We start from the raw sequence: 27,602 nt of genomic DNA, 5'->3' as shown, positions 1-27,602 counted from the left end.
TGTGTTTCCATTCTCTCTCCCTCCCTGCCTCCCCCCATCCTGAAGGCTCATCTCATTCCCTCTCTGCATCTTTCTCCCTCCCTCCCCGCCCCTCCCCTCTTCCTCAGTAGCCAATGAGCGGCCGCCGGTCCCTGCTCCCGGCTGCGTCCGCTGAGTGAGGCCGCGGGCGCGGGGGGTGGGGGGTGGGAGGCCGGGAGGGGGCCGGGACGCCGGGCTCGGGGGCGGGGGCGGGGGGCGCGGGCACCGGAGACCCCGGTGGCGGAGGCGGCGGCCGGGGAAAACCGCGGGGCCGGTCATGCGGCTGCGGGGCCCGCGGCCCGGAGCGTCCGCCCAGCCCTGAGAGAGGTAAGCGCGAGGGGAGGGTCCGGCAAGGCAAGGGGGCTCCGAGCTAGACCACTCTTAGCCGGATCTGGGGCTCAGGGAGGTTAGAGGGACTCCAGGAATGGAATCCTGAGGGTTCCAATATTGGATCTGGGGAGGTTTGGGAGCATGGAGGGACATTTGGGCCTGGTGGATCCCGGAGGACCTGGGGTCCGAGGGTCCGGGAATAAGAAAACAAACTTGCGGTGTTTGAGTTCAGAGATAGTCGGCACTGGACGGGGTCTAGTTGGGGTCTTTGAGGAAGGTGGTAAAGGGTGAAGGCGGAGGGCCAGGCCGGTAAGAGCAAGCTGTAAGTCTGGAAAAGGGTCTTTAGAAAAAAGAACAGTTACAGTCTCCAAGGAGATTGGAGAGAGATGGAGTTTTGACTTGGGCTTTGGGGAATGGCACTTAAGTCATTTAAATATCCAGATCGTGGAATCGCTGGGGTAAAGGACCAGGAGATTCCAGGCCTGGTGATGGTGGAGGTGGGGGTGTCCCAGAGGAGGAATGGCTGCAGAATAAAGAGCTCTGAGTGGGTCAGGTAGAAAGACGATAAACTGGACAAGAGAGAGATTAATGTGAGAAGTGAGGGGAGTCCAGTCGGAGAAGCAGACCCGAAGGCTGAGCTCAGCTACCTGGACAGAGACAGTCGGGGCGACTGGGGAGATGATGCTTGTGTGAGCCGAGGACTGGAAGCGGAGCAGGCAGCTGGCGGTCAAGCCCCAGAGCCACTTGGAGGGGGATGGGAGGAAAAGCTCGACAGAGCTTGGACAGAATCTAGATCTTTGGGTCCTCCACGAGGTTGGGGTTGGAAGTGAGGGATTCTGGAGACTGGGAGTGCCAGCATGTCGGTGGTCTCTGATTCAATGGTTCTTATTGGGATGAGGTAGAATCCCAAAGCTCACAGCACTCTGACTGAGGAAAATAGTCTGTCTTAACTGCATGTTTGGGAAGTGTTTGGAGGAGGTGTCTCAAACTTTATAATGAAAAAGACTGTGGGTGGGAGCTGGAGATGGCTTAGTGGTTAAGATACTTCTGGAAGAGCAGCACCTGTCAGGTGATTGGCAATCAGCTCTTAACTCTAGTTCCAGAGGAACCATCTTCACCTCTTGGCCTCTTCAGGCACCTGCATTCTTGCATATGCAGAAACACACACCCCTACATGGATTTTTTTTTTTTTTAAGGGGATGAGTATCTCTGGTCATAGAGGACTCTGGCTGAGGTAGATTCAGGACACCAAGATGAGTGCTGCACACACATTATGGCATTTGTGGCAAGAAGGGGTTTCTTGTGGGGGAAGTGGTAGTGTCAGAATTGTATATAAGTAGGAAGTTGGGGGTTGTTGAGATGGCTCGGATGGGAAACGTCTTTGCTTCTGAGCCTGATGACCTCAGTTAGATCCCTGGGACCTACTTAGTGAGGAGTACCAACTCACCAAAGTTGTGCCCTGACCTCTACAAGAGTGCCATGGAGGCCACACACATGTGCACATACACACACGCACAATAAATGCATACATACATATGAAAAAATTTTGGAACCCTTCAGGACTCCCCCCCCCCCCCTAATTAGAACTTCTGAGCTCCTAATTGGAACTTGAGAGATCTCAGCTATAAACCGAGTGGGTATTTCTTGCTTGGGGAGCAGGACTTAGATATTACTGACTGGGAAGTTCCATGAAAAAATAGGGTCCAGAGTCTGGCAGAATTTGGAGGATGGGGATGGGGAATTCCTGATTGGACAGTCACTTCAGAGTGCTGGTTTCTCATTTGCTGGAGGAGGGATATCGCTTTTACTGGATCCTAATGTCCTGGAACAAATTCCAGCACCCTGGGTTCAGTGGCCTGCCTAGATTTGGCAGAGTAGGGTTAGGTCTGGATCTAAGATTCACCCCCAGCTAGGGAGATGGCTCAGAGGGTAAAAGTAAGGAAGGAATCTGGATTCAGATTCCTAGAACCCACATGAGGATGGTCATGGTAGCATGCATCTGTAATGAAAGCATTTCTATGATGAGAGGGAGGTAGAGACAGGAAAATCCCTAGTTCAAGTTTATATGCTAGCTAGCTTGGCACACACAAGGGCAAAGAAGAGGTCCTATTTCAAACAAGGTGGAAGGTGACTGACACCTGACTTTGTCCTCTGACCAGTACACATGTGTGCCCATACTCATACATATAAACACACAGACAGACAGGCAATTTTCAAAAATAACAACTGAACCTTAAGGTGAAGATAAGCATCTAAAAGTGTCAACTCAGGAGAGGGTCTGGTATGGGGTTAGGGCTCCTTGAGTGTGACCTACTTTGGGGATTATTGGATGTGATTCAGAGACAGTTCTAAAGAAAACATTTCAATATACCAGGTCAGAGCATAAAGTTAAAGCTGGGTAGCATGGGATAGAATTTTCGAATAAATCAAGTTGTCCATAATTCAGAGTCTAAGCCTAGTACCCTAGCTCTGCTTAAAATGTGGTAGGAGATCCTTTGGGATGGATCTAGTAATCACAGCTGGGGATTTGAATCAGAGCAGAGGCAGAATTGAGGTATCAGATTCAAATTTGAGGCTGTTGATTAGGCTAGTTTCTGAGTCAGTGGCTTACCTCAAAAGTTAAGGACTCTGCTAAGGTCTGGCTTCTAAACCTGGGCTTTCAAGCCAAACAGGAAGTTGGATTGGGGGGGGGGTGTCTTTGTCTTGGGCTGAGAATTTGGATTCTTGTCAGAATCCTGAGACTGGGGACCTCACGGTCTAGACATGGCTCTTAAATCAAAAGTCATCTCCAGGTCTGACTAAAGACTATCTCAAGTTGAGGACCTGCGTCCACAAGGACAGAGCACAGTGATGGGTTGGGAAGTCAACAACCGGTGTCTCTATTCAGAGTTCCGGGCTGTGACGGCGGGTTCATTGCACAGAAATCAGACTTGATAGTTTGGTTTTGGAGTTTGTGTCTCTGACCAGAGCTGTCCCAGATGGCTGCACGGGGCTGGGGAAGGACTCTGGCTGCTCTCTACTATCGCTTCTGGTTCCGCAGGCCCCGCAGGGCGCCCCCCGCCGCTCAGGATGAGTCACTGCAGCAGCCGCGCCCTGACCCTGCTGAGCAGCGTGTTCGGTGCCTGCGGCCTGCTCCTTGTGGGCATCGCGGTCAGCACGGACTACTGGCTGTACATGGAGGAGGGGACCGTTTTGCCGCAGAACCAGACCACCGAGGTCAAGATGGCGCTGCATGCCGGCCTCTGGAGAGTCTGCTTCTTTGCAGGTGCCCCCTTCCCTGCCCTCACTCGCCCCAAAGCCGTTATCTAGAGTTGCGTATTTTGGATTCCGAGAACCCAGAAGTTGATTTTATTTCTCCCTTGGAAGTTAAATTTCAGCACAGAACCCTCATGCTTACCCTTTTATTCTCTAGCTATTGAAACTCAGATACTCAAAATTTATGTCTCTGGCCTTCCTCCCCAATCTCAAGAACTCTATTAGAAGTCAGCAGGCTAGTGACAGGGAGACGCCCCGGCCGGTAAGGCGTTTGGCAGCACGTCTGATGGCCTCAGTCTCATTCCCAGACTCACATGGTGGCAGGAGAGAACCGACTCCTGAAGGTTGTCCTCTCACTGCCACGCTTGCACACTCACACCTGTCCCCCTAAAAATAAGTAAATAATTTTAAAGTGACAATTAAAAAAAAGTCGGAATTCTAGGACTAGAGCTATAAGTAGCTCAGTTGGTGGAATGCCTTTTAGCACAAGGGAAGGCCTGGTTCCCCCCCACCCCACGCCCAACTTAACAAATTATGTGGATGGTACATGCCTGTAATCACAGAACGTGGGAGATTAGAGGCAAGAGGATCAAGCTCATCCCAAGCTTGTTCAAAGCCAACCTGACATACGAAAGAGTCTGTCTCAAAAACGAAAAGAAAATAAACAAAAAAGCAAAACCCGTCAACTGTCTAGATTCAGAACTTGCTTCTTAGACAGCTCCAGTGTTTCCCCCTAGTGAGAAAAACTCCTTAACATTCTTGCCTTCTGGCTGAACACTGAGATGTTTCCTTTTAGAAATACCAGCTCTAGCTGCGCCGATGTGGTGCACACCTTTAATCCCAGCACTGGGGAGACAGAAGCAGGTGGAACTCTGTAAGTTCGAGGTTAGCCTGATCTTCAGAGTGAGTTCTAGAACAGCCAGAGAAACCCTGTCTCAAAAAACAAAACAAGAAAAGAAAAAAAAGAAAAGAAAAGAAAAGAGATCCCAGCTGCCTGGACCTTAGGAGCCCAGAAATCTTCCCTCCTCATTTAAAATGCTAAAATCCAGCCCTACCCTCCATCACCAAGACCTTCCAACACTCTTCTACCCCTTACTTATGTATTTATTTATCGATTTTCAGTGCTTGGGACTGAATCCAAAACCTCATACAGGCTGAGCAAGCGCTCTGCCATTGAGCTACATCCTTAGCCCTCTCTTTACATCCTATTTTGAAACAGGGGTCTATTAGATTTGTCTAGGCTGGATTTAATCTCACTATGTAACCTGGCTGCCCTTGAACTTGCAATCCTCTTGCCTCAGGCTCAGCTGGCTCAGCCCCTTTTCTTCAGCCCCAAGAACAGTGCAGATTGTAAATTTTGAGTGAGAATTCCTATCTTCATCCCGGGCCCTGGTCTGCCCCTGACAGTCTCTGTCCAGCCTTGGAGCCTCTCCTCCACCCCGGCTTTCTTATCTTCCTCCCCACCAGGTCGGGAGAAGGGGCGCTGTGTGGCTTCTGAATACTTTCTTGAACCAGAGATCAACTTGGTGACGGAAAACACGGAGAATATTCTGAGTGAGGGGGAGCAGGGCAGGGGCCCAAGGCAACAACAGGGTTTTGGGAGAAAGGGCTGGACTAGGCAGGGAAGAGGTGGGGTTGAAAGCAGGAAGCGCAGTGGGAGAGGGGAGGGCAAATAAAAATCTCTTGGACGGGGCACTATCTGCAGAAGAGGGGCGGGGTCAAATCAAGGGTGAGGCTTGGTTGAGAGCAGAGTCCGCAGAGGATAAGGGGTGGAGTCAGTGGAAGAGGGGAGGAGCTAAAGGGAAGAAAGAAAATGAAGGTAATGGGGAGGTGTCTCACTGGAGACTTGTCCCTCACATCTGCTTCTCCTCGTCCATCTCTGCCAGAGACAGTACGCACAGCTACTCCCTTCCCTATGGTCAGTCTCTTCCTTGTGTTCACCGCCTTCGTCATCAGCAACATCGGCCACATCCGACCTCAGAGGACCATTTTGGCCTTCGTTTCTGGCATCTTTTTCATTTTATCAGGTGAGTCTGAGGAAATGTGGGCTGGGGTGGGGTGAGGAGAGGAGAGACTTCCAGGAGATAGGGAGGACCTTCTTCCACTGAGTGGTTTATTTGATGTGTGGCCGAGGAGTCATGTAGGACCTCTCTGTGAGTAGATACAGCATAGTGCCAGTGCTTTATGTTGCTTAGAGCTGAATTAGGTGCCTCTGTTCTGATACAAGCCCATGAGGTGAGGGCTATTAATAGCCCCATTTTACAGCTATAGAAGCAATGGCTCAGAGGGATGAAGTCATTTGCTCAGGGCCAAAAGAGTGAGGTGTGGAGCTGGGAATCAAACTCACGTAGTTCGCCTCCAGAAGTTGTATTTTTAACCAGCACTGTTATTTTAGTGATTAACAGTTTACAGAGCTCTTTATTTTGGATGCAACATTTTTATTATTTTAATTTTCCCCCAAACAAACAGACAAGAGTTTCATAGTGAGCAATCACGGGCCCATCACTTCCAGTCAGCTTATGATCTGTTACTGGGTTTACATTTTCTTGTATCTATACCTGTTTCTGTTTTCCTTTCCTTTCATCTCATCCCTTCTTCTCCCTTCCCTTCCATTTGTTCCCCTTATCTCACCTTCTCTCCCCTTATTTCTCTTTTTCTCTCTCTCTCTTTCACTCTCTCCTTTGTTCCTTTTCTATTCTTGTAAGAAGGGTCTCAAATAGCTCAGGCTGCCTTCAGATTCACTATGTAGATGAGGATGACCTTAAACTTCTGAGCTTCCTGCCTCTACCTTCTGAGCACTGGAAATACAAGCACATGCCATCATACCCAGTTTACACGGTGCTGGGGTCAAACCCAGAGTCTCATGCACCTAGGCAAGCACCGTACCACTTCAGCTATATCCGAGTCTAAGCTCCTATCTCTATATCTATCTATCTATCTATCTATCTATCTATCTATCTATCTATCTATCTCTTAGTATTATTTTTAAAAAATTTCAAGGTGTATTTTAGGTGTTCTTTGTCTTCAACACTTCACAGTGTATGCCATTAGCTAGAGTGCAGATTTTATCTACAGCTCCTCTGTCTCCTGAGGTGCAAGGCTCTTTATCTTTAGCATGTGTAATCTCACACTGCATCCTCTAAAAACTCTGTGGGGAGTTGACAGCATTCATCTGATAAAGGGAGGGTTCAAACATCTACCTATCCAAGAAACCAGCATGAACTACTTCCAGATGATGCCAGTGTCCAGAGTTCTGAGCAAAGTTCTTTGGGAAGTCTTAACCTTCCAGCTCTGTCAAACCCAATTCAGTCCAGATCAGCTTACTGTAGCTCCAATATACTCCCTCCCATCAAGTAATTCACTGTTACTTAAAGCAGATCAGGCCCTTATAGTTGACGGATATTTGAGAGGGGGCGGTACATAGGTCAATGTACATGTGTCAGTATATGCAGAGCCAGAGCAGAATGTTGGACGTCCTTCAGTCACTCTCTGCCTTGTTGCCTCGATAAAGGGTGTGTTACTGCCTGAAAAGCGCGCCATTCAGTTAGACTGGCTCCAGTGAGGTCTGAAGATCTGTTTGTCTCTGCCTGTACTCTCCAATGCTAGGGTTGCAGACATAGGTAGCCATGTCCTGCTTTGAATGTGGGTGCACTGTTGCCCACTGAGCCGTTTCCTTGGCCTCCGAGCTGATATGTCCCCCTGCAGCTGACACGTGGGTTCATCTTTACAGTGCACTATGGAGTCAGTTGCAGAAGGATGTCCCGGCTCCTCCCCAAGCCTTCTTGCAGCAGAACCTGCCCCAAGCCTTCACCCTAACCTGAGAAGACCTTTCCCAGGGAAAGCAGGGTACAGCCTCAGCACAGACTCAAATCACAGCATTCGAGCCAGACACTGAGCTAAAATAAGACATGTTGGATATCACGATCCGAAAGTGTCAGAGCAGAAAGGGCTCATCATTTCTGAGATGGAAAAATAGTAGCCTAGAGAGAGAAAGTGGGGCAAGAGTGGATCCCATGGGGACTTTTATTCAATCTACCCAGTATGTTGTATATAAAGTCCCACTGTTTGCAGATCACAGGAATGGAACCGGTCGATTCGGCCAGTCAATGGCAGAGCTGAGCTTTGAACCAAGAGTATTCTGATTCTACAGTCCGCCCTGTAAGCACTGATCCAGTAACTGTCTGCCCAAGGTCAAATTGCAGATTACTGATGCCTTTGGGGTGGAAGTCAGACTTCTGGTCTCCAAATGGAAAAGAGTGAAGTCACGTGTGGTATGGTGTGTGGTGTTCCAGTTTGATTTTTGTTGCTGTGATGAAACACCCAAACCAAAGGTGACTTAGAGGAGTAAAAGGCTTATTTGGCTTATAATTTCAGTCCATCGTTTTGGGAAAAAACAAGGTGGGAGCCCAAGTAGCCATTCATATCACAGCCACAGTGAAGAGCAGAGAGAAATGAATGCACTCATGTTGTCTGCTTGTTTCTCAGCTAGCCTCTTCTATTGTTATGTAGCTCAGAGCCCAGCTCATGAATTGGTCCTGCCCACACTCAGGACGGTCTTTCCCACCTCAATTAATATTCAGGATGATCCCTCCAACCCATAGACATTTGGCTAGGATAGCCTGATCTAGATAATTCTTCATTAATACTCCCTTCATCCTGGGTCTAGAGAAAGGGCTGTAGGAGGGTAGGTGTATTTCCTCCTGGTCCCAAAGCTCCTGGAATAATTAATGACTCATGAGACTCAAAATATATTTACAAATGCCTTTACCATATAGCTAGGCTCTTCTCTGACTAGCTCATAACTTAGAATAACCCCTTTATACTAATCTATATTCTGCCATGGGGCTGGTTACCTCTCCTCAAGGACCAAATGTCTGTCCTCCTCACATCTTCCTGGATGAATCTCCCACACCTGGCTCTATCCTAGAATCCGTTCTGCCTGCTGGATGTCCCACCTTTCACTCTACCCTTTCCTTTGGGCATAGGTTTTTGTTTGTTTGTTTGTTTTTTGATTTACAGGAACATATCCATATAATACAAAAGATATTCTCTTTACAGAGGGCTTGGCAGTTAAGAACTCCTAACTTTTCTTTCAGAAGATATGAGTTTGGTTTCAAACACCTACATTGGGTGGCTCACAACCCCTTCTAACTCCAGCTCTCTCTGGCCTCCAGGGGTACCTACCCTCACATGCATATACCTCCATACAAACACTCATAAATAATCATTCAATTTTTTAAAAATCTAAAAATAAAGATTCTCTTCCCAGGTGAAACTAACCAGCATGGGCCCTAGGGAGGATCTTAGACAATCTCTTTCTGTGTAGGCCCAACTGACCTAAAATTTGTGGCTATCCACTTGCATCAGCCTCCCTTGTGCTGGGGTAATAGGCATGTATCATGTCCAGACTGAATCGCTCTCTTGAATTAATTTAATAGATTTTGTTTGTTTGAATGCTTGTTTTGTTTTTTGAGACAGGGTTTCTCTGTGTAGCCTGGCTGTCCTAGAACTCATTCTGTAGACCAAGGTGGCCTAGAACTCACAGAGACCTGCCTTCTTCTGTCTCCTGGGTGCTGATTAAAGGTGTAAGCCACCATTGCCCAGCTCACCCCATAGATTTTGATCTATTCTCCCTATCCCACAGTATTTGCTCGTGTGCCTTCAAGCTTGTAGTTTCAGTAGCTGAGCCACGTGTTGTAAACCTTGAGAGATGTGGTTTCAAATACCCTGCAGCCTGGAGGAGCTTGCTCTAAGATATGAGAGAATAGTTTCCAAGGAAGGAAGTATTACTTTGGCTCATGATTTCAGAGATTTCACTATGTGGGTTGACTGGTTCCATTGATATGGGCCTATGGTGAGGTAGAACATTGTGGAAGCAGAAAATTTTGTGATTTCGGTGGGGGAGATGGCTCAGTTAGTAAAGTACCTGCTTTGTAAGAATGAGGACCTGAATTTGGGTCCATAGCATCATGTTAGAAACAAAAGCAAGCAAACAAATAATCAAAAAACAGTAGGTATGGCAATGCATGCCTGTAACTCTAGCCCTGGGGAGGTAAAAGCAGGTGGTCCCGCAAGCTTATTGGCTTAGCTGAATTATGAGCTTCAGGTTTGCTGAGAGCCTCTGCCTCAAAGAAAAAGGTGGAGAACAACTGGCAAAGACAGCAGACCTCCACACCACACTCCATTCTCTCTTTGTCCTTTAAAAATGTATTTTATTTTAAATATGTATATATGTATATCTGTGTAGAGTATGTGCACATGAGTGCATATACCTGTAGACACTAGAAGAGGGTGTCAAATCCCAGGTGCTTGTTAGCTGTTTGATATGGGCACTGGAAACTGAATTTCATCTGTAAGAGAAATACACACTTATAACTGAGTTATCCATCCCTTGTATGCTTTTACATTTGACCCCTCCCCCATCATAAACAACAACAAGTGCTGAGTTGGACAAAGTTGCTAGGAAGCAGAGACAGTGAGGACAAAGCCTACATTCAAGGACACACCTCAAATGGTCTACTTTTAGGCTAAGTCTCATCTTCTAAAGTTTCTAAAAGATTCCAAAATTACACCTCCAGCTGGGAAATAAATTTTCCACATAGGATCCTGTGGGAATTTACCATTCAAACCATAAAATGTCACAAAAATTTTGTTGTTGTTGTTTTCTTTGTCTATCAGGATATTAAAAATGTAAAACCCAGCCTTAGCTTGCAGACCATGCAAGACAAGACAGAAGAATAGTTGCAGTTGTCCAATCCCTGATCTCAGTGATGGGCATAACATTTTTTGACTATAAGAATAAGTGTTTGGCTTATTCAGATGAATAAACAAGGCCTGTATAGTAGCTCATTGGTGAGAGTGTTTGTCTTAACACACACAAAGTCCTGGCCTGGGTTTAATCTTCTGAATCAATGAACAAAGTGTGGTGGTACACAACTATAACCCTAGCCCTTGGGAGGTGGAAGCAGGAAGATCACAAGTTCAAAACCATTTATAGCTACATAATGAGTTCAAGGCCAGCATGGGCTATACAAATCCCTGTCTCAAAAAAATAGAAGCAGAACAAAGCAAAAATAGATGGATGACTAAATAAGTGTGTTGGTATTGGAAGTGTGAGCACTGGCTTGTTTGAGTCTGGGCAGTTCTGCTTTACGTGAATTGCATTATTTCATGTTATTTCTGTCTGTGTGTGCATGATGTCTACATGGCTGTGAGTGCACAGGCATACATGTGGAGGCCAGAGGAAAATCTTGAGAATCAGTTCTTCCCTTCCACCTTTATAAGGGCTTCAGGGATGGAAATCCAATTCACACAACAGGCACGGTTACCCACTGAGCCATCTTCCTGATCTGAATACCTTCATTTACCCTTGTGAGAGCAGAAGAGGTGAAGTCTTTTAGCAGTGAGATCAGGATTCCGAACCAGGCACTGTGCCACCTCACTAAAATCACAGCTCCTGAAACTCTACCAGGCACATGTCTGTAAGCTCAGCTCTGGGGAGGCCAGGGCAGGAAGACTGAGAGTTTGAGACCAGTCTGCCTAGACTACACAGAAAGACCCTGTTTTAAATGAACATTAATCACACTGGCTGTGGTAGCATTCAACTTTAAACTCTGTACTCAGGAGGCAAAGACAGGCAGATCTCTATTAGTTTGAGGCCAGAATAGTTTACATAAAGAGTTCTGGCCACCCAGGTCTACCTAGTGAGACACACCTACCATACATGTGTCATCCTAGTACTGGGGAGGTGGTGGAGGCAGGAGGATCAGATGTTCAAAGCCATCTTTGACTACACAGTGAGTTCAAAACCTGCGGTTACATGAGGCCCTGTCGCAAAATCAAACCAAACAGAACTCCATGCATAATATCAATACCTAGAATGATGCGATCTGATTGCCACGTTCCCAGCGAAGACATGAAGGCGTAGAGACAGGAGCTGCTTCCGATTTCATCATTGATAGAAAGGAACTGTTGGAGGTTGGAGCAGGAGAAAGAAATGGCCACATCCGGTTGTCAAACACCCCTCAAGGACCTGTTTGGAGAATAAACTGGGGGCAAGACACTTGATTAGTTAGTTTATTTTCTTCATTGCTGAGACAAAAGACCTCATAAAGGCAACTTAAGGACAGCGTTAGCTCTGCATCACAGTTCCAGGGTGCAGTCCACTATGGTGGCAGGGGCACGAGGCATCAGCAATCAGAAGCAAGGAGCCAGGAATGTCGTGCTCAGATTGCTTTTTGCATGTATTCAGTCCAGCACCCAAGCCCATGAGATGGGGCCACCCTATTCAGGGTGACGTTTCCCATCCCAGTGAACCCAGTCTAGAAATTCTCTTGCACATATGCCCAGAGTTTTGTCTCCCAGAGGATGGTAGATTTCATTTAGCTGACATCCTTTTCAATTTTATCCATCACAAGGCTGAAAACAGCATCTGCAGTGGTCCAGGCAACAGCAGGTGAGGTCTGGCCTGGGCTGGAGGTGTCACATGGCTGTCAGGGAGAAGGATATTGACAGGAGAATCGATAGAACCCAGACTGACTGACTTTGGAGAGGGGAGATGGGAGGAAGCCAGGGTGGCACAGATTGTCTTTCCTTTTCTTTTCTTTTCTTTTTGGCTTTTCAAGACAGGGTTTCTCTAGGTAGCCCTGGCTGTGCTGAGACTTGCTCTGTAGACCAGGCTGTCCTTGATCTCAGTACCTCCTCAGTGCTGAATCAAAGGCATACACCAAATGCATGGGCCATCACGGCTGGCTTGCATAGATTTTCTCTTTTCAGGTCATAACAGATGTACACACAACCCATATTCACTCCAGTTCCCAAGCATAGTCTGTACATTTGATTAATAACAAAACAAAGCAAGCGAACAAACTCCAGAATGGCCTTGATGTAGCTGAGAGTGCCCTTCGTGTGTGTTTTGATCTTCGTGTATCTTCCCATTCTGTCTCCCAGGGCACTGGGACTGCAGCCTACAACATTTCATCTGGCTTCTGCATTGCCCAACCTAGCAACATCCCCCGCCCTGCATCTGCTTTAACATTCGTTCATCAGCTAGCCAGTGTAGCAGGCCCCTGCGGCGAAATCTTACAGTCACAGTCACAGGACACCTCACCTGCATGCCGTCACAGCTCATCCGTACATCTTCCTGGTCTCTCTAGTGCATCTCCAGTGTATCACAAGACACCCGCGCTGCTCATGGTGTTCAGATCTGTGACCTCATCGCTGACCCACTAATAGCACCTACATCGCCTATGGCATTCGGCTGCCCTGGTCTCATTCAGTTGCTTGAGAATGTAGTTCTCAGCCTCACCACAGGACCTCTGCACTTCATTATTCCTCCTAGCGGGGACCTTTTCCTGACCCTCCGGCCCTTCAAAATTGCCTCTTCTGGCTGGGCTTGCTGGGTTACTCCCATAATCCCAACATTTAGGAGGTAGGAAGATTGCTTTTGAGTTTGAGACCAGCCTGGCCTACAGTGAGGTTAAGGCAAGCCTGGGACACATGGTGAGACCCTGTGTCCACTCCTCAGGCTGGAATTACAGGCAGACCAGCACATCCACCAGGCATTTACTTGGCTTCTGGGCTTCCAAACTCTAGTCCTCCTGCTTCAACCACAGAAGCACCTCCTAGCCCACCAGGGAGCTTTCCAAATGTGTTCTCACTTGTGTCTGAAGAGCCTATATGAGTTTCTGGCAGGAAAGACATGCTGAATTATTTGGTGAGTGGATGAATGAATGAGTGACAGCTCTGGTACTGACAGAAAAATTTGATTCCAAACAGCTGCATCTGATGACTCACAATAGCCTGCAACTTCAACTCCAGGGGGTCTGATGGTCTTCTCTGGGTAGCAAACATAGGCCCATGTGTATTCACATTCACATAGGCACAGGCATATAAGTAATATTTAAAGTACATATTTTTTTTTTAGAAAGGTTATGGATATAGCTCATCTGTAGATTGCATCTTGTCTAGAATGTTCCACTAGAGGTAGGGGATTAGGGGCATAATTTAACAGTAGAGCACCTGCCTGGAATCCCCCAGTGGGTGGTTAGGGGTGTAGCTCAGTGGTAGAACCCCTGCCTCATACTCTGAGGCCCCTAGATTCAATCTCCATCACTCCGGGGTAGCAGGGAGACTAAAGCAGCTAATGAAATTCTCTAGGAGTTCCACATTACTGGCTCATATGTGCTGAATACTGTGTTAGATTCTAGGAATGCCGTAGAAAAGATAACGAGCTCCTTCCCAGGATTATAGAGCTTGTATAGCTTCCTTGTGGGATGGCAGCAAGCAAAGTACAATAAAAAGGTAACACAGAGAGTACAGTTTAGGTAGAAATGAGAACTACCGTGAAAACAAATTAGGGGCCAGTGAGACAGCTCAGCAGGGGAAGGTGGTTGCTGCTGCCAGCCTGACAACCTGGGTCTATCCTTGGGACACAGATGGTGGAAGAAGAGAACCAACCCCTGCATGTTCTTCCTCAACCCTCATACTCACTCCGTGGTGTGCCTCCACCCCTGCTCACAGAGTCAATTAAAGAATTAATTAATAAATACATAAGGCAGGTTTGGTAAAATGAGAGATTAAAGAATGACTTTATCCATCTATTTGAACCATCCAGCTTTTAGACACTTCTCCATTCTGCTTTCTCTTTCTCCTTTCCCTATTCTTCCTCCTCACACCCATGCCTGTGTACACGCATGCACATGTGCACACAACACACATACACACGCACACAACACACACACACACACACACACACACACACACACACACACACGAATGCAGTGTCAATAAAGGCCACAAGAGGGTGGCAAACCCCTTGAAGCTGGAGTTACAGGTGGCTTTGAGTTCTCTGACATGGGTGTTGGAAACCAAACTTGAGTCCTCTGAAAGAGCAGCTGAGTTGCCTCTCCAGCCTTCCTCCTGTCTTTCCACCCACATCATGCACACCCCTGTCCCTCACAGCACTGGGGACTGAACCCAGGATATCCCATGTGCCAAGCAAATGCTCTACCATGTAGCCGAATCCCAACTGTTTATATTTTTGGTGTTGTGATGGGGTCCTGCTATACTGCCCAGGTGTGAGCTCTTTCTGTAGCTCAGGAAAACCTACTTGGCATCCATCCTGCTGCCTCTGTCTGCTGAGTAGCTGTGTTACCAATTACATTTTTTTTTTTCTTTACCACTTGAAAATAAGTTTTAGTATCTGGACGTGGTAATTCCATCACACAGGGAGGCAGAGGCAGGTGGCTCTCAGTGAGTTTGAGGCCAGCCTAGTCTAAAAGTTAGTCCAGGACAGCCCAGGCTACATAGAGAAACCCTGTCTTGAAAAAAAAAAAAAACAATAAATAGATAAATAAATATTTTAAAAAAGAAAATATGTTTTGCTGTCAGGAATGATGGTATGCATCTGTAATCTTGGCTTTCAAGGGGCAAGGTAGAGCTGGCACAGTGGTGCTTACCTTTAATCCCAGCAGAGGCAGAAGCAGAGGCAGAGGTAAGCAATCTCTGCGTTCAAGGCTGGCCTGCTGTACAGAGCGAGTTCAAAAACTTCCAGGGCTACATACAGAAACTTTGCTTCCCCCACTTCTCCTATCCCCCTGGCCCCTCAAAAAGAGACTGAGGCAGGAAGCTTCAAGTTCAAGGCTAGATTGGGGGTAAAGACTGAGACTCTGTCTCAAAAAGAGTAGGAGAAAGCAGTTGCAGAGAGAGAAAGTAAATTGTATGCATTGTTTCATTTGCCTGTTTTTAAGTTAGGATGCTGGGGAGATTGTTCAGTGGATAAAGTGTTTGCCACACAGAATGAGGACCTGCATTCAATCCTCAGCACCCACACATCTGAGATCTGAAAACCCAGAGCTGGAAAAATGAAGACAGGAAGTTCCCTGGGCCCGTTGGCCAGCCAGCGTAGTCTCATTAATGAGCTCCAGCTTCAGTGAGAGACCCTGTCTCAGAACTAAGGTGTCTTACACCTTGAGGAAGACATCCAGTGTTGACCTCTGGCACCAACATGCACACACACTCACAGACACATACATGTGTCCAAGCACACAAAAACATGAAACACACACATAGCACATACACAGTTTTAACAATCTTACTAGAATACATTCTTTTGCATGAATACAGTGCCAATATCCCAGCTAAAATCTGACAATATTTGTTTAATATGAATTAGCCTACTTTTTTGCTTTTCAAAAATAACATATTTATACAGTGTATGTGCATGTGTACATGTATTATGTGACATGGCACATGTGTTTGAGGTCAAAGGATAACTTTTGGGAGTGAGTTTTCTCTTTCTAGCCTGTGGGACCCAGGGATCCAACTTAGGTCATCAAGCACTTTCACTCACTGGCCCAGTTTTCTTAATCCGTTTTCTGACTGTCCCATTTGTTTCAAGACTATCATTTCTTGGTGACATAGCTCAGGGATTGTGCCCATGCCTACTTGAGGCTCTGGGTTCAGTAGCATTGAGAGGAAAAAAAAAAAAGACAAGGCTGTGCTTTTTAGGTTTTCCCTCAGAGCCAGGACTTGATCTAGGTTCGAGCATTTTATTTTGTTAATAAGTTTTTCTTTGGTGTATATTGGCTCTGCCACTCTTTTCCTGCTCCCCCTGCAACACTGACTTTTAAAACATGGAGAGAATAGTGTAAGGAAATCCCATTTACCCTTCATTTGGTTCCAACAATCGCTAGCATATGGCGGATCTTTTTTTAGTCAAACAGTGCCATGTCCCCCTTTCCTTACTTCGCTGCCTTATTTTAAAGCCAGCCTCAGACATCAGCAACTTATTTTGTCCTCTCGTATTTTAGTATGTCTCCGAGTGAGAAGTACTCTTTTATTTACACCAGCCACGCTGGCCACGATACCACAACGAAGCATGAACAGGACAAACAGAGTAAGCTTAATGCCATCTAATACCCACCTACTGTTCATTCCCATTTCTGGTCTCAGAAATGCCTTTTTACTGTGAGCGTGTTGCAAATCAGTATGCAAATTACATGTGGGTATTTGGCTGATAGCTCTCCAAAGCCTCCTTTAAGCTCAGACAGTCTCTCTTTTTCTTTTTAAAAAATATTATTACATTTATTTATCTATAGATGTGGATGTGCAGGTGTGCACCATGGCACACGTGTAGGGCCAGAGACAACTTGTGGGAGCTGGTTCTCTTCATCCCCCATGTGGGTTCTAGGGTTTGGGCTCAGTCATTATGCTTGGCAGCAGGCCTCTTTATCTCAAGAGCCACCTAGACACCCTTTTCCTCCTTCCTTCATTCCTTCCCTCTTCCCCCTTCCCTCTTCCTCTTCTGTCATTTGTTTTTAGGGAAGAAACATGACAATTTATGGTGTAGAATCCTCCTGTTCTATGGTTTTCTAAAGACATTCTATGCTGTGGTTGTGTCCATCCATCTTTGTAAACTAGGATTTGGAAGGAAGCTTGGGAGAGTCTGAGTTTGATTTCTTGTAGTTTTGTCAAGAGCACCACTTCTTATGGTTGGGTGTGCTTGGCACACATCTGTAATCCCATCGCTTAGGAGATAAAGAACTCAAGGTCATCCCTTGGTACATAGGACAGTTCAATGCCAGGCTGGGTTACATGATAGATGGGGCTATTAAGATTCTATCAGGAGAGGCAGTGTCTGCTTCTCTCTCTTCATCTCTCCCTCACTCCCTCCTTTCCTCCCTTCCCCTCTCTCTCCCCCCCCCTTTCTTTCTCTCTTTCTCCCTCCCCCCCCCCCCCCCCCCCCCGGGCTGGAAGGATTGATCTCTGATCCATGCACCACCTTCTAAATACTCCAGGGCAGGGTTTCTGTAGAATATCCCCTGCCCTGCATTTATCATTTTCTTGCTTAGCATATTTTGTTTTCTGTGATTTGGAAGTTATGCCTAGACTTTTGGCTTAACTGGCATTTGGGTTAATGACAATTTGCACAAACAAACAAGTGCTGCTCTGAGCTTTGTGGCTCTTCTCTTCAGGTGGTAGTTGCATCTCTTCCGATAGTGTTTGCATTCACTTCTCTTGCGCAGATGTTAACAAATGTTTCTTCTCTCAAGATAGGGCACCAACGAAGGACCAAAGTATGAGGTTGCCTAGTGAGCTTGTGAGTGTTTTGGGCTTACATACAGGAGGGTGGCTGAGGAGTTACCTGTAGAGGTATGGGCAACTCCAAAGCAAATGTACTGGAAGTCCTCCTCCTGGCATGGATTACAATTTCCTCACAGCTACACAGGTGAAGCTTCAGCCAAGCTCTCACCTTTGTACATAACTGGAGTAGAACGAACTTACAGTGTTAGGGAGGTGCAGGAGGGAGTGGCTGAAGCCTCAGTGGAGGTCAGAGGACAACTTGCTGGAGTCAATTCTCTGCTTCACCATGTGAGTTTTGAGGATAGAGCTTGAGCTTGGCTTGGTTGAAGGCCTGCTGAGCTATCAGCTCACTATTAATTTTAAGTTTTTGGAGTCTTTTTTTTTTTTTTTTTTTTTTTTTTTGCTTTTTCGAGACAGAATTTCTCTGTGTAACAGTCCTGGCTATACTCTGTAAACCAGGCTGTCCTCAAACTCACAGAGATCCATCTACCTCTGCATCCGAGTGCTAGGTATTAAAGGCATGTACCACTGAGTTTTAAAGGCTTCTTCTGTAGCTCAAGATGTCTTCCAAGTCACGGCAATCCTCCTGTTTCAGGCTTCTGAGTGCTGGGGTTAGAGACATGAGCCGCCACACCCTGGCTCTTCCTCCTATTTGATGCTCCTTGCATCGGGCTTGCCCTCAGCTTGCCATGGGCAGCAGCCCTTTCATCTTCTCTTCAGCTCAGCAGCCTTCTCATGTGGCTGCCCATACCCACAGCTCACCTGGACTCTTTGCAACCATGGCCATGAGCAGGCTCAGCTGTTCTTTGGCTGGAGGGTAAAACTCAGAAAAGAAAAGAAGGCCCAAAGAGGCCTCTTGGGTGAATATGGACCCTTTTTTATTTCCCCAAGACACGGTTGCTCTGTAGCAGTGATGGTTGTCCTGGAACTCACTTTGTAGACCAGTCTGGCCTCGAACTCACAGAGATATGCCTGCCCCTGCCTCCCTAAGGCAGGGTTTTAAAGGTGTACACTACCACTGCCCAGAGAATATGGATCTTTGAACTCTAAACTTTTTTTTTTTTAAATCAGATGTCCTGTTGCTTAGGCTGACTCACTCTATACAGACAAGGATGACCTTGATCTAGTTTTGTGTGTGTGTGTGTGTGTGTGTATGTGTGTGTGTGTACATGACATGTGTACCTGGTGGCTGTGGAGTTTAAAAGTATGAAACAAAGCTAGGTGGTGGTGGCCTTTGAGCTCAGCATTCGGCAGGTGGATCTCTCTGAGTTTGAAGACAGCTTGGTCTGCAAGGGGAATTTCAGGATAGTCAAGACTGCACAGAGAAACCCTCTTTGGGGGGAGGGGGAAGTGGGCAATAAGTCCCCTGAAACTGGAGTTAGGATGGTTGTAAGCAGCCATGTGGATGCTGGGAGTTGTATCAGGATCCTGTGCAGAAATGTCAGGTACTCCAAGCCACTGAGCCAACTCTCCAATCCCCGTGGTTTTCTACTTTTTCCATGTATTAGTTATACATAATAATAGGTTTCTTTATCCCCCCCTTTTTTTGGGGGGGAGGAGACAGAGTCTTACGCTGTAGTTTTGGCTGGCTTAGAACTCAGAGATTCACCTACCTCTGCCTCCTAAATGCTTGGGTTTAAAGGCTTGCGCCAGCACTTGTGGCTCTATTACCATCTTGTTTCCTTCTCCCACCTACTGATCTCCTTCTAGCCAATTACCTTTCTGTTTTCATGTTTGATTAAATTTTTTAACTGGAAATGGTGGTGCATACCTTTAATTCTAGCTTGGGAAGCAGAGGCTTCCTGTTTTTATCTTTATTTTTGTTTATATAATTACACGGGTGCCAAGGCACACGTGTGGAAGTGAGGACGACTCCCAGTAGCCACATCTCTTCTTCAGTTATATGGGACCTAGGACTTCAACTCAGGTTATCAAGTTTGGTGGCAAGCTCTTTTAACTGGTGAACCATACTGCCAGCCCACGGTTTTTATTTTGTTTGTTTGTTTATGATGACCCATAGTATTTTATCAGGATATTTCTTACAGTATCCTTCTTGAAGGATTATTTACAGGCATGTGGGCTCCCTACAATGATTACCTCGCTGAAGAAATGTCTCCTCCTCTCCCTGCCCTAGCAACTATTATCTGACTGTAAGAGGAGGGGCAGGTCCTCAATCCCCAACCTCCACCATGGCAGGCATCTATTTCTGGTTCTTTTTCCTAACAAGACTGCCCACATTTTTCTGTGCCTTCAGGCCTTCTCCCTAGCAAACATACCTTGTCCCCACAGGACCACTTCACCCCGCTTCCTCTTGTCATGAATGTGCATGCTTACCCACTTCCTGATGAACCTGAACACTCCCTTGGCCTTGGACACCTTGAGCAGCTCCATGGCCGCCGCTGGTCGCAGGGCACAAAGTGGCATACCTCCCAGATCATGTTCCCCATGAACTTGGTGTGTCTGGTGAGACTGTGTGTCAGCTTGCTGACGTTCTTCATCACCTTGTGGCCTTTGCTGAAGCCCAGGGCTGTGGGGTAGTGCAGGGCCATGGCTCCAGCTTTCATGGTGGGCACGACTGGAAAAAGCGACTCCACACAGAGCCCTGGGAGATCTCACCTCTAAGTCTTAGGGACTGTTTTTCCTGAGTTTCATCAACTCCCAGAGTGGCTAGGCCCTCGCATATCCCAGCTGCGACTCTGTGGAGCTCTCAGTACCCCGGTGGCTCCCTCTTCATCCTGTACAAAGTTCTGTCACTTTTCCTTTGCTCTTTCATGTTGACATTTTTATTGTAGAGGGCAGCCCCACAGTGTTCTTCCCAGTGGATTCAGGTCACACATTTTCAGTGGGAACACTACAGGGAGAAAGTAATGGCTTACTCACCTCGTAACACCTGGTGTAGGGAGTCTGTCTGCTGGGTGTGGGTGATCCTAGCTTGCTCAAAGTGGTACCTGCTGTGTCAAGAGGACGTGCTTCTTTTTTTCTTTGCTTGTTTTGAGATAGGGTCTAATGTGGCACAGGCTGGGCTCATATTCACTATGTAGTAAAGAACGACTTTGATCTCATTCTCCTCCCTGTACCACACTAGGGCTGGGATGACAGACTTGCACCACCAAAACTAGTTAATATGGTGTTGGGGGCAGAACCAAAAGCTTTGTGCATTCAGGGCAATCACGCTACCAGCTGAGCTGCTCCTAACTGAGAAAGATGCTTTTTATCTCTAGGTAATTAGTAGGTATTCAATGAGGGTATTCTGTTATCCTTTGATTAATGTATGTTGGTGATTATATATATATATATGTATATATATATATATATATACTTACTTATGTTTATATATATGCTTATATATAAACAGGATATATAATCACCAACATACATTAATATATGTAAGTATATATGTAAGTATATATAAGTATATATATATAAGTAAGTATATATACTTACTTATGTTTATATATATGCTCATATATAAACAGGATATATATATATATATAGGCATGTGCCACCACTGCCCGGCTAAAATATATTTATTTTTAGTTAGGTTTATCTCTGTGTGTGGTTATGTGCACATGACCTCAGAAGCCAGGAGTGTTGGATCCCCTTAGACCTGTAGTTACAGATGCTATGAGCCGCCATGTGTGTGCTGGGAATGAAGCCAGGGTCCTCCAAAAGAGCAGCCAATGCTCTTGCTCTAATCCTCTGAGCAATCTTTCCAGCTTCTGTTGGTGATTCTTACTTGGAACTGCTGTTACAACTGGCATTGTCAAGCATGTGTTATCTTACCATTCCATGTATGTGTGTAGATGGGTATGCTCTTGAAACAAACTTTTTCTACTACTCATTTTAAAATTTCATTTATTCATTGTCATCATATATTATTGTTATTATCAGTAGGAGTAGATAGGGTTTTATTGCTGTGAAGAGACACCATGACTAAGGCAACTCTTACAAAGGAAAATACTTAATTGGGGCTGGCTTACAGTTTCAGAGGTTTAGTCCATTATCATTGCGGTGGGAAGCATGGCAGCAAGCAGGCAGACACAGTGCTAGAGGAGCCCAGAGTTGTACGTCTTGATCCGAAGGCAGCAAGGAGGAGACTATCACTGGCTGTAGCCAGAGCAAGGGAGACCTCAAAGCCTGCTCCCAGTGACACATTTCCTCCAACTAGGCCACACCTACTCCAACTAGGCCACACCTCCTAATGGTGCCCCTCCCCATGGCCAAGCACTCAGACACAGGAGTCTACGGGAGCCACTCCTGTTCAAACTACCACAGTTACTGGATATGTGTCTGCATGAATGGAGATAGGCTTGTGACGCTGAGGATGGAAGCCGGCTTATATCTGCATCATGAGTCTGAGGCTTGGTCTCAGGCCATCAGGCGTGTGTGCTGCTTTGACCCAATGAGCCATTTCATTTGCTCAATTTTAAAATATATATACGTATCTGGGCTAGAGAGATGGCTCAATGGTTAAGAACACTGGCTGTTTTTCCAGAGGACTTGGGTTCAAATTACAGCACCCATGTGGCAGCTCACAGCTGTCTGTAACTCTAGTTCCAAGGATCTGGGACCCTTATACAGACATACATGCAGGCAAAACACCAGTGCATAGGAAACAGAATACATGTCTGTGGCCAGGGATGTGGCTTACCCTGCAGAGTGCTTCTCTAACATGGATGAGCCTGGTTTCCTCCCCAGCAATGCATAAGCCAGGCATGGTGGTGCACACTTGCAAACCCAGCTCTCAGGAGGTAGAGGCAGGAGGATCAGGGAGTTTAAGGTCATATTTAGCTACATTGCAAGTTCTACCCAGTCTGGGCTAGATGAGACCCTGTTTCAAATGAGAAAAAGTCTGTGTAGAATCCGGTTTACATAGGAGATTGTATGTCAAATTAGCCATCAGTATATATTTAGATACACTCACACAAACATACAAACTTGGAATCAAACTCATGGCCACACGCTTACCCTCTACATACAAACTCATGGCCCTCTACCAGCAGAGCCACATCCCCAACTCAAATATTGAAATGCACACATACATGGCCACTGATATCGTATATGATACCATATACATATACTGTATCAGTGAGTTGTATGCCTTCATTTTAATGACTCATTTTATTCAAATTATCTTCAGTTTGACTCAGGAAACTCTTTAAGCTAGCTCCTGTGTCCCTTTTTGACCTGTTCTCATCATTTTTAAACATGTTCTTTTTAAGAAAAGATGTATTTAATGTTATGTGCACCAGTATTTGTCAGATGCATGTATAGTGTGCAGTGAATGGAGGTCAGAAGAGGGTGTTGGGTCCCCTGGAACTGGAGTTACAGATGGTCGTGAGCCTCCTGATGTGAACCCAGGTCCTCTGGAAGAGCAGACAGTGCTCTTACTGCTGAGCCATCTCTCCAGCCCCTCGAACACTTTTTTGTTTGTCTTTTAAACATTTTTTGTTTTGTTTGTTTGAGACAGGGCAACAGGGAATCAACTGTTTGAATTCAGTCTGTGGGGCATAGCAAGAGAGAGCCTACCTTTAAAAAAAAAGAAAAAGAAAAAAAAAGAAGGGAGGGAGGAGGGAGAAAAGCAAGAGAATGAAAAGTTACTGGGCTTGTTCTTCACTCTTTTATTTTTATTTGTTGTTGTTGTTTGTGTTTGTTTTGAGGCAGTTTTGCTGTGTCGTTTAGGCTGGTCTCCGAATTCTCCCTCCCCCTTCAGCAAGCTTTCTGCCACCACACCTGGCTTTGATTTTATTCCTTGAATGTATAATATATTAACATAATTCCAAAGATGAAAATCATGCAAAATTGTGTACTTGTACTCGTCTGCTTGTTCTACCTACTCCCTGATGCAATCAGCCTCACTTGTTAGTCAGTTTTCCTCCTTATGCTGATTTTTGCAAAAACAAGCAGATGCACATGCATTCTTTTTTTTTTTTTTTCCATTTCAACACTGAGGATAGAATTTAAGACATCATGCATGCTAGACAAATGCTCCTCTGCTTCCACATTCCCTGCCCCTTACTGGGGGATTCCAGGTAATTGTTCTAACACTGAGTCACACACTCAGCCCTCTTTCTTTCTTTCTTCCTTCCTTCCTTCCTTCCTTCCTTCCTTCCTTCCTTCCTTCCTTTCTTTCTTTTCATTATTTTGACATGTTCTCACTAGGTTGCTCAGGCTGGCCATGAACTTTCAGATGTGGGTCCTTTGCGAGAGCAAAAAGTGCTGTTAACCATAGAGCCGTCTCTTGAGCCCTCCTACTGCATTCTTCTTTTAGAAATAGGGTTTCTCTGTTTACTCTTGGCTGTCCTGGACTCACTTTGTAGACCAGACTAGCCTCGAACTCACAGAGACCCACCTACCTCTGCCTCCCGTAGTGCTGGGATTACAGGTGTGTGCCACTGTGATTGGCTATGTATTTTTTTTTTAAATTATTTTTATTTTATTTTATGTGGATGGGTGTTTTGACTATATTTATGTCTGTGCATCATGTGTGGGCCTGGTGCCCACAGAAGACAGAAGAAGGCGTCAGATCCCTAGGATCAGAGTTATAGACATGAGCTACCATTCTGGAGCAGAGAATTGAACACGGGTCCCCTGGAAGAGCAGCCAGTGCTCTTAGACATTATGCTATCTCTCCAGCCTCCTACTCTATCCTTAAGTCGATCTGAGTTTGATCCCCAGAAACCACATAAAGGTAGAAGGAATAAATGGGCTCCACAAAGCTGTTCTTTAAGCTCCATCTTTGCTGGGTTATGTAGAGCACCCTCCTCCACACACACCGTCCACCAGCATACAATAATAAACGCCTTTTCCAAAATGATCCTTCTTTCATGATGTACATTCTAAGTCAGGTATGGTCATAAGCACCTTTAATCCCAGCACTTGAGAGGCAGAGGCAGGTGGATCTCTATGGTTGGAGGCCAGCCGGGTCTACACAGTGACTTTCAGGGCATCCAGGACTACATAGAGAGACTCTGTCTCAGAACAACAAACAAACAGAAAAGTGCTGTCTATATATTCTTATGAACATTTTTGGTTTTCTTTCATTTTACATTTTATTTATTGAATGATTGATGGATTTTGGAGACAAAGTCTCATATAATCTGGGCCAACCTTGAACCTCTGGTCCTTCTGACTCTACTTTCCCAGAGCAGGGATTAGAGGTGTGCACCACTACACATGGTTATACGTAGTGTTGGGGATGGGATTCAGGGTGTCAAGCGTGCTAGGCAAGTGCGCTACCATGAACTACAACCAACGCTTTCCCTCCTCCTCCTCCTCCTCCTCCTTCTTCTTTTTTTTTTTTTTTTTTTTTTTTTTTGAGACGGGGTTTTTCTGTGTAGTCCTGGCTGTCATTGAACTTGCTCTGTAGACCTGGCGGGCCTCAGTCTCAGAAATCCACTTGCCTCTATTGCCTTCTGAGTGATAGGATTAAAGGCATGCACCACCTCTGCCCGTCTTAATACTTTCCCATATTTTTCAATAATATGTATATATATATATACATATATATACATATATATATATACACACATATATATATATATATATAGTCAGGAAGAAAAGAAAGGAAGAAAAGGATTTGCTTGTGCATGTGTAGCACTCATACCCTTGGAGAGATGCTGTCAGGACTGGGTTAAATGATGAATTCACTTGTAATTTTTGTTTGTTTCCTGCGTGTGTGTGCAGTGGCCATGGAGGGCAGAGAAGCATTAACTACCTTGGAACTAGAGTTACACTTAGTTGTGAGCCACTGTAGGCCTCTGCAACAAGCCCTCTTAACGGCTGAGTCACCTCTCCAGTCTCTAAAGAGTGCATTAATTTTTTTACATTCACTTATTTATTGAGGAATATGTGCAAGAGCCATATTGCTCACTTACAGGTCAAAGATTCATTTAGAGGTCAAAGGACAACTTTTTTTTTTTTTCTTTCTGAAACAGGGTTTCTTTGTCCTGGACTTGCTTTGTAGACACAGGGATCCACTTGCCTCTGCCCCCTGGGTGCTGGGATTAAAGGTGTGTGCCATCATGCCTGGCACACACCTCAAAGGGCAACATTTGGGAACCAGTTCTCTCTTTCTACCATGAATATCTTGGGGATCAAACTTAGGTCTTCAGCACTTTTATCAATTGAGCCATCTCAAAGGCATGAAATTCATAGACTTTAAACATTTGAGGTGTAATGCATAAAACCATGAGTTTTCTTTTCTGGCTAATTTTACCATATTCCTACAACTGGAGTTATAGTTTTGAGCTGCCATTGTGGTGCAGAGAACTGAACACAGGTCCTCTGGAAGAGCAGCCAGTGCTCTCAACCATTGAGCCTTCTCCCAGCTCTTTTAAGAACATTTACTCTTTATGTATGTGTATATAAAGCACAGACAGGCCAGACGGGGACACATGGTTCTTGCTCTCCACCTTATTTTCATTCTTAGCCTTCTCTGGATTTCACCCTCTTGGACAAAGATATATTTCTTTATCCCCTTGTTCTTCTTGTCCCAGGTGGCTTGGTGCCTCCTCTGGACACTATGGTGTTCCTTGAGATGAGCTTTCCATGTAGCACATGTCACCATGCATAAAATAGCTTGCCTCTATCCTGTCCTTTACCTCTTTCAGCTGCCCTGAGATCTCAGATGGCAGGGGTGGGGTGGGGTGGGGTGGGGTGGGGTGGGGTGGGGTGGGGTGAGGGCAGCTGGTAGATTCATCTCTGGGTTCTCTGTACAGTCAAGGCCTGGAACAAGAGGTCCTTCAAAACCCAGAAGTGAAGCCCAACCTGGAGACACAGACACTTGGGAAGCCAAGACAGGAGAATCAAAAGTTCAAGGCTTGGTGCTGGAGTGATAGCACCTCTGAGCTCTCAGAGGTTAAGAGCACTGGCTGCTCTTCCGAAGGTTCTGAGTTCAATTCCCAGCCACCACATGGTGGCTCAACACCATCTATCATTAGATCTGGTGCCCTCTTCTGGCCTGCAGGCACACATGTAGACAGGTTATTGCACAAATAGTAAATAAATCTTTAAAAATATTTTTAAAAAATTTCTAGGCCTGTCTGGACAAGGTACTGAGACCCTGTGTCAAAATAAAAAGTAAAAAGAGGGCTGGGTATACGGCTCAGTGGTAGAGCTCCTGCCTGGAGTATACACTAGGGTCTGAGAATCAGCTGTGGGGTACTGTCTAGGATTCGCCCAGTGATAGAACTCTTACCTAGACTCCACCAGTGTGCAGGCATGGCTCAGCAGAATTCTTTCATAGAACCCACCAGTGAGAGCCTGGGGACATGGCTCAGCGGTAGAATACCTTCCTAGGATTCTCCATCGAGGTTCAGTGACAGAATTCTTGCCTAGATTCCACCCGTAAGGGGGCTGCTGGGTTAGTGACTCAGCAGTCTAGTGCTTGCCTAGAATCCTCCTCTGAGAGCCTGGGGGTGTGGCTCAGTAATAAAGCAGCTGCCTAGGATACCCCAGTGAGGGGGCGCTGGGGCCATTGCTCTGACTTAGAGCACTTGCATAGCATGTTGGGGAGAGTAGGGTAAGGTTTGTCCTAGGTATGGGGCAGAGGGGAAGGGAAAGCAGTGAGTGGGATTGGGAGGGCACCCCTCTCAATCTCCTGGCACCCTTCTTCTCTCAGGCCTCTCCTTGGTGGTGGGCTTGGTTCTGTACATCTCCAGCATCAATGACGAGGTCATGAACAGGCCCAGCAGCTCTGAGCAGTACTTTCACTATCGCTACGGGTGGTCGTTTGCCTTCGCTGCTTCCTCTTTCCTTCTCAAAGAGGTGATGTGTCGGGTCCAGACAACCAATTTCAAGAAGCGGGAGGGAGGGTGTATCGCGGTATTCGAGCTCCTGGGAGTCTGGAGTTAGGTGGGGGTCTGAAGATGGGGACTTCTGGGTTTATGGAGAGAAAAAACCCTGAGGTTTGG

The 27,602-nt window shown here is 46.1% G+C and overlaps 1 protein-coding gene and 1 pseudogene across 1 annotated transcript in view; one reads left to right on the top strand and one right to left on the bottom strand.

Moving 5' to 3' along the window:
• The first annotated feature begins 263 nt into the window (after positions 1-263).
• Positions 264-27,602, top strand: part of Cacng7 (calcium voltage-gated channel auxiliary subunit gamma 7) — a 29,172-nt gene continuing 1,833 nt past the window's right edge. Inside the window, exons 1-5 of the mRNA XM_055595708.1 lie at positions 264-345; positions 3,389-3,613; positions 5,071-5,157; positions 5,490-5,630; positions 27,311-27,456. Of these exons, the coding sequence (XP_055451683.1) occupies positions 3,418-3,613; positions 5,071-5,157; positions 5,490-5,630; positions 27,311-27,456 (570 nt within the window). The 5' untranslated portion in view covers positions 264-345; positions 3,389-3,417. The remainder of the gene's footprint in view (positions 346-3,388; positions 3,614-5,070; positions 5,158-5,489; positions 5,631-27,310; positions 27,457-27,602) is intronic.
• LOC129667885 (60S ribosomal protein L36-like) lies at positions 18,422-20,237 on the bottom strand (annotated as a pseudogene).

Source organism: Psammomys obesus, unplaced genomic scaffold (assembly GCF_907164565.1).
Source record: "Psammomys obesus unplaced genomic scaffold, mPsaObe1.curated_primary_1811, whole genome shotgun sequence".
In the NCBI taxonomy this organism is placed as follows: domain Eukaryota; kingdom Metazoa; phylum Chordata; class Mammalia; order Rodentia; family Muridae; genus Psammomys; species Psammomys obesus.
Note: the sequence above shows the minus strand (reverse complement) of the source record. Positions and strands in the feature narration are given on the sequence as shown.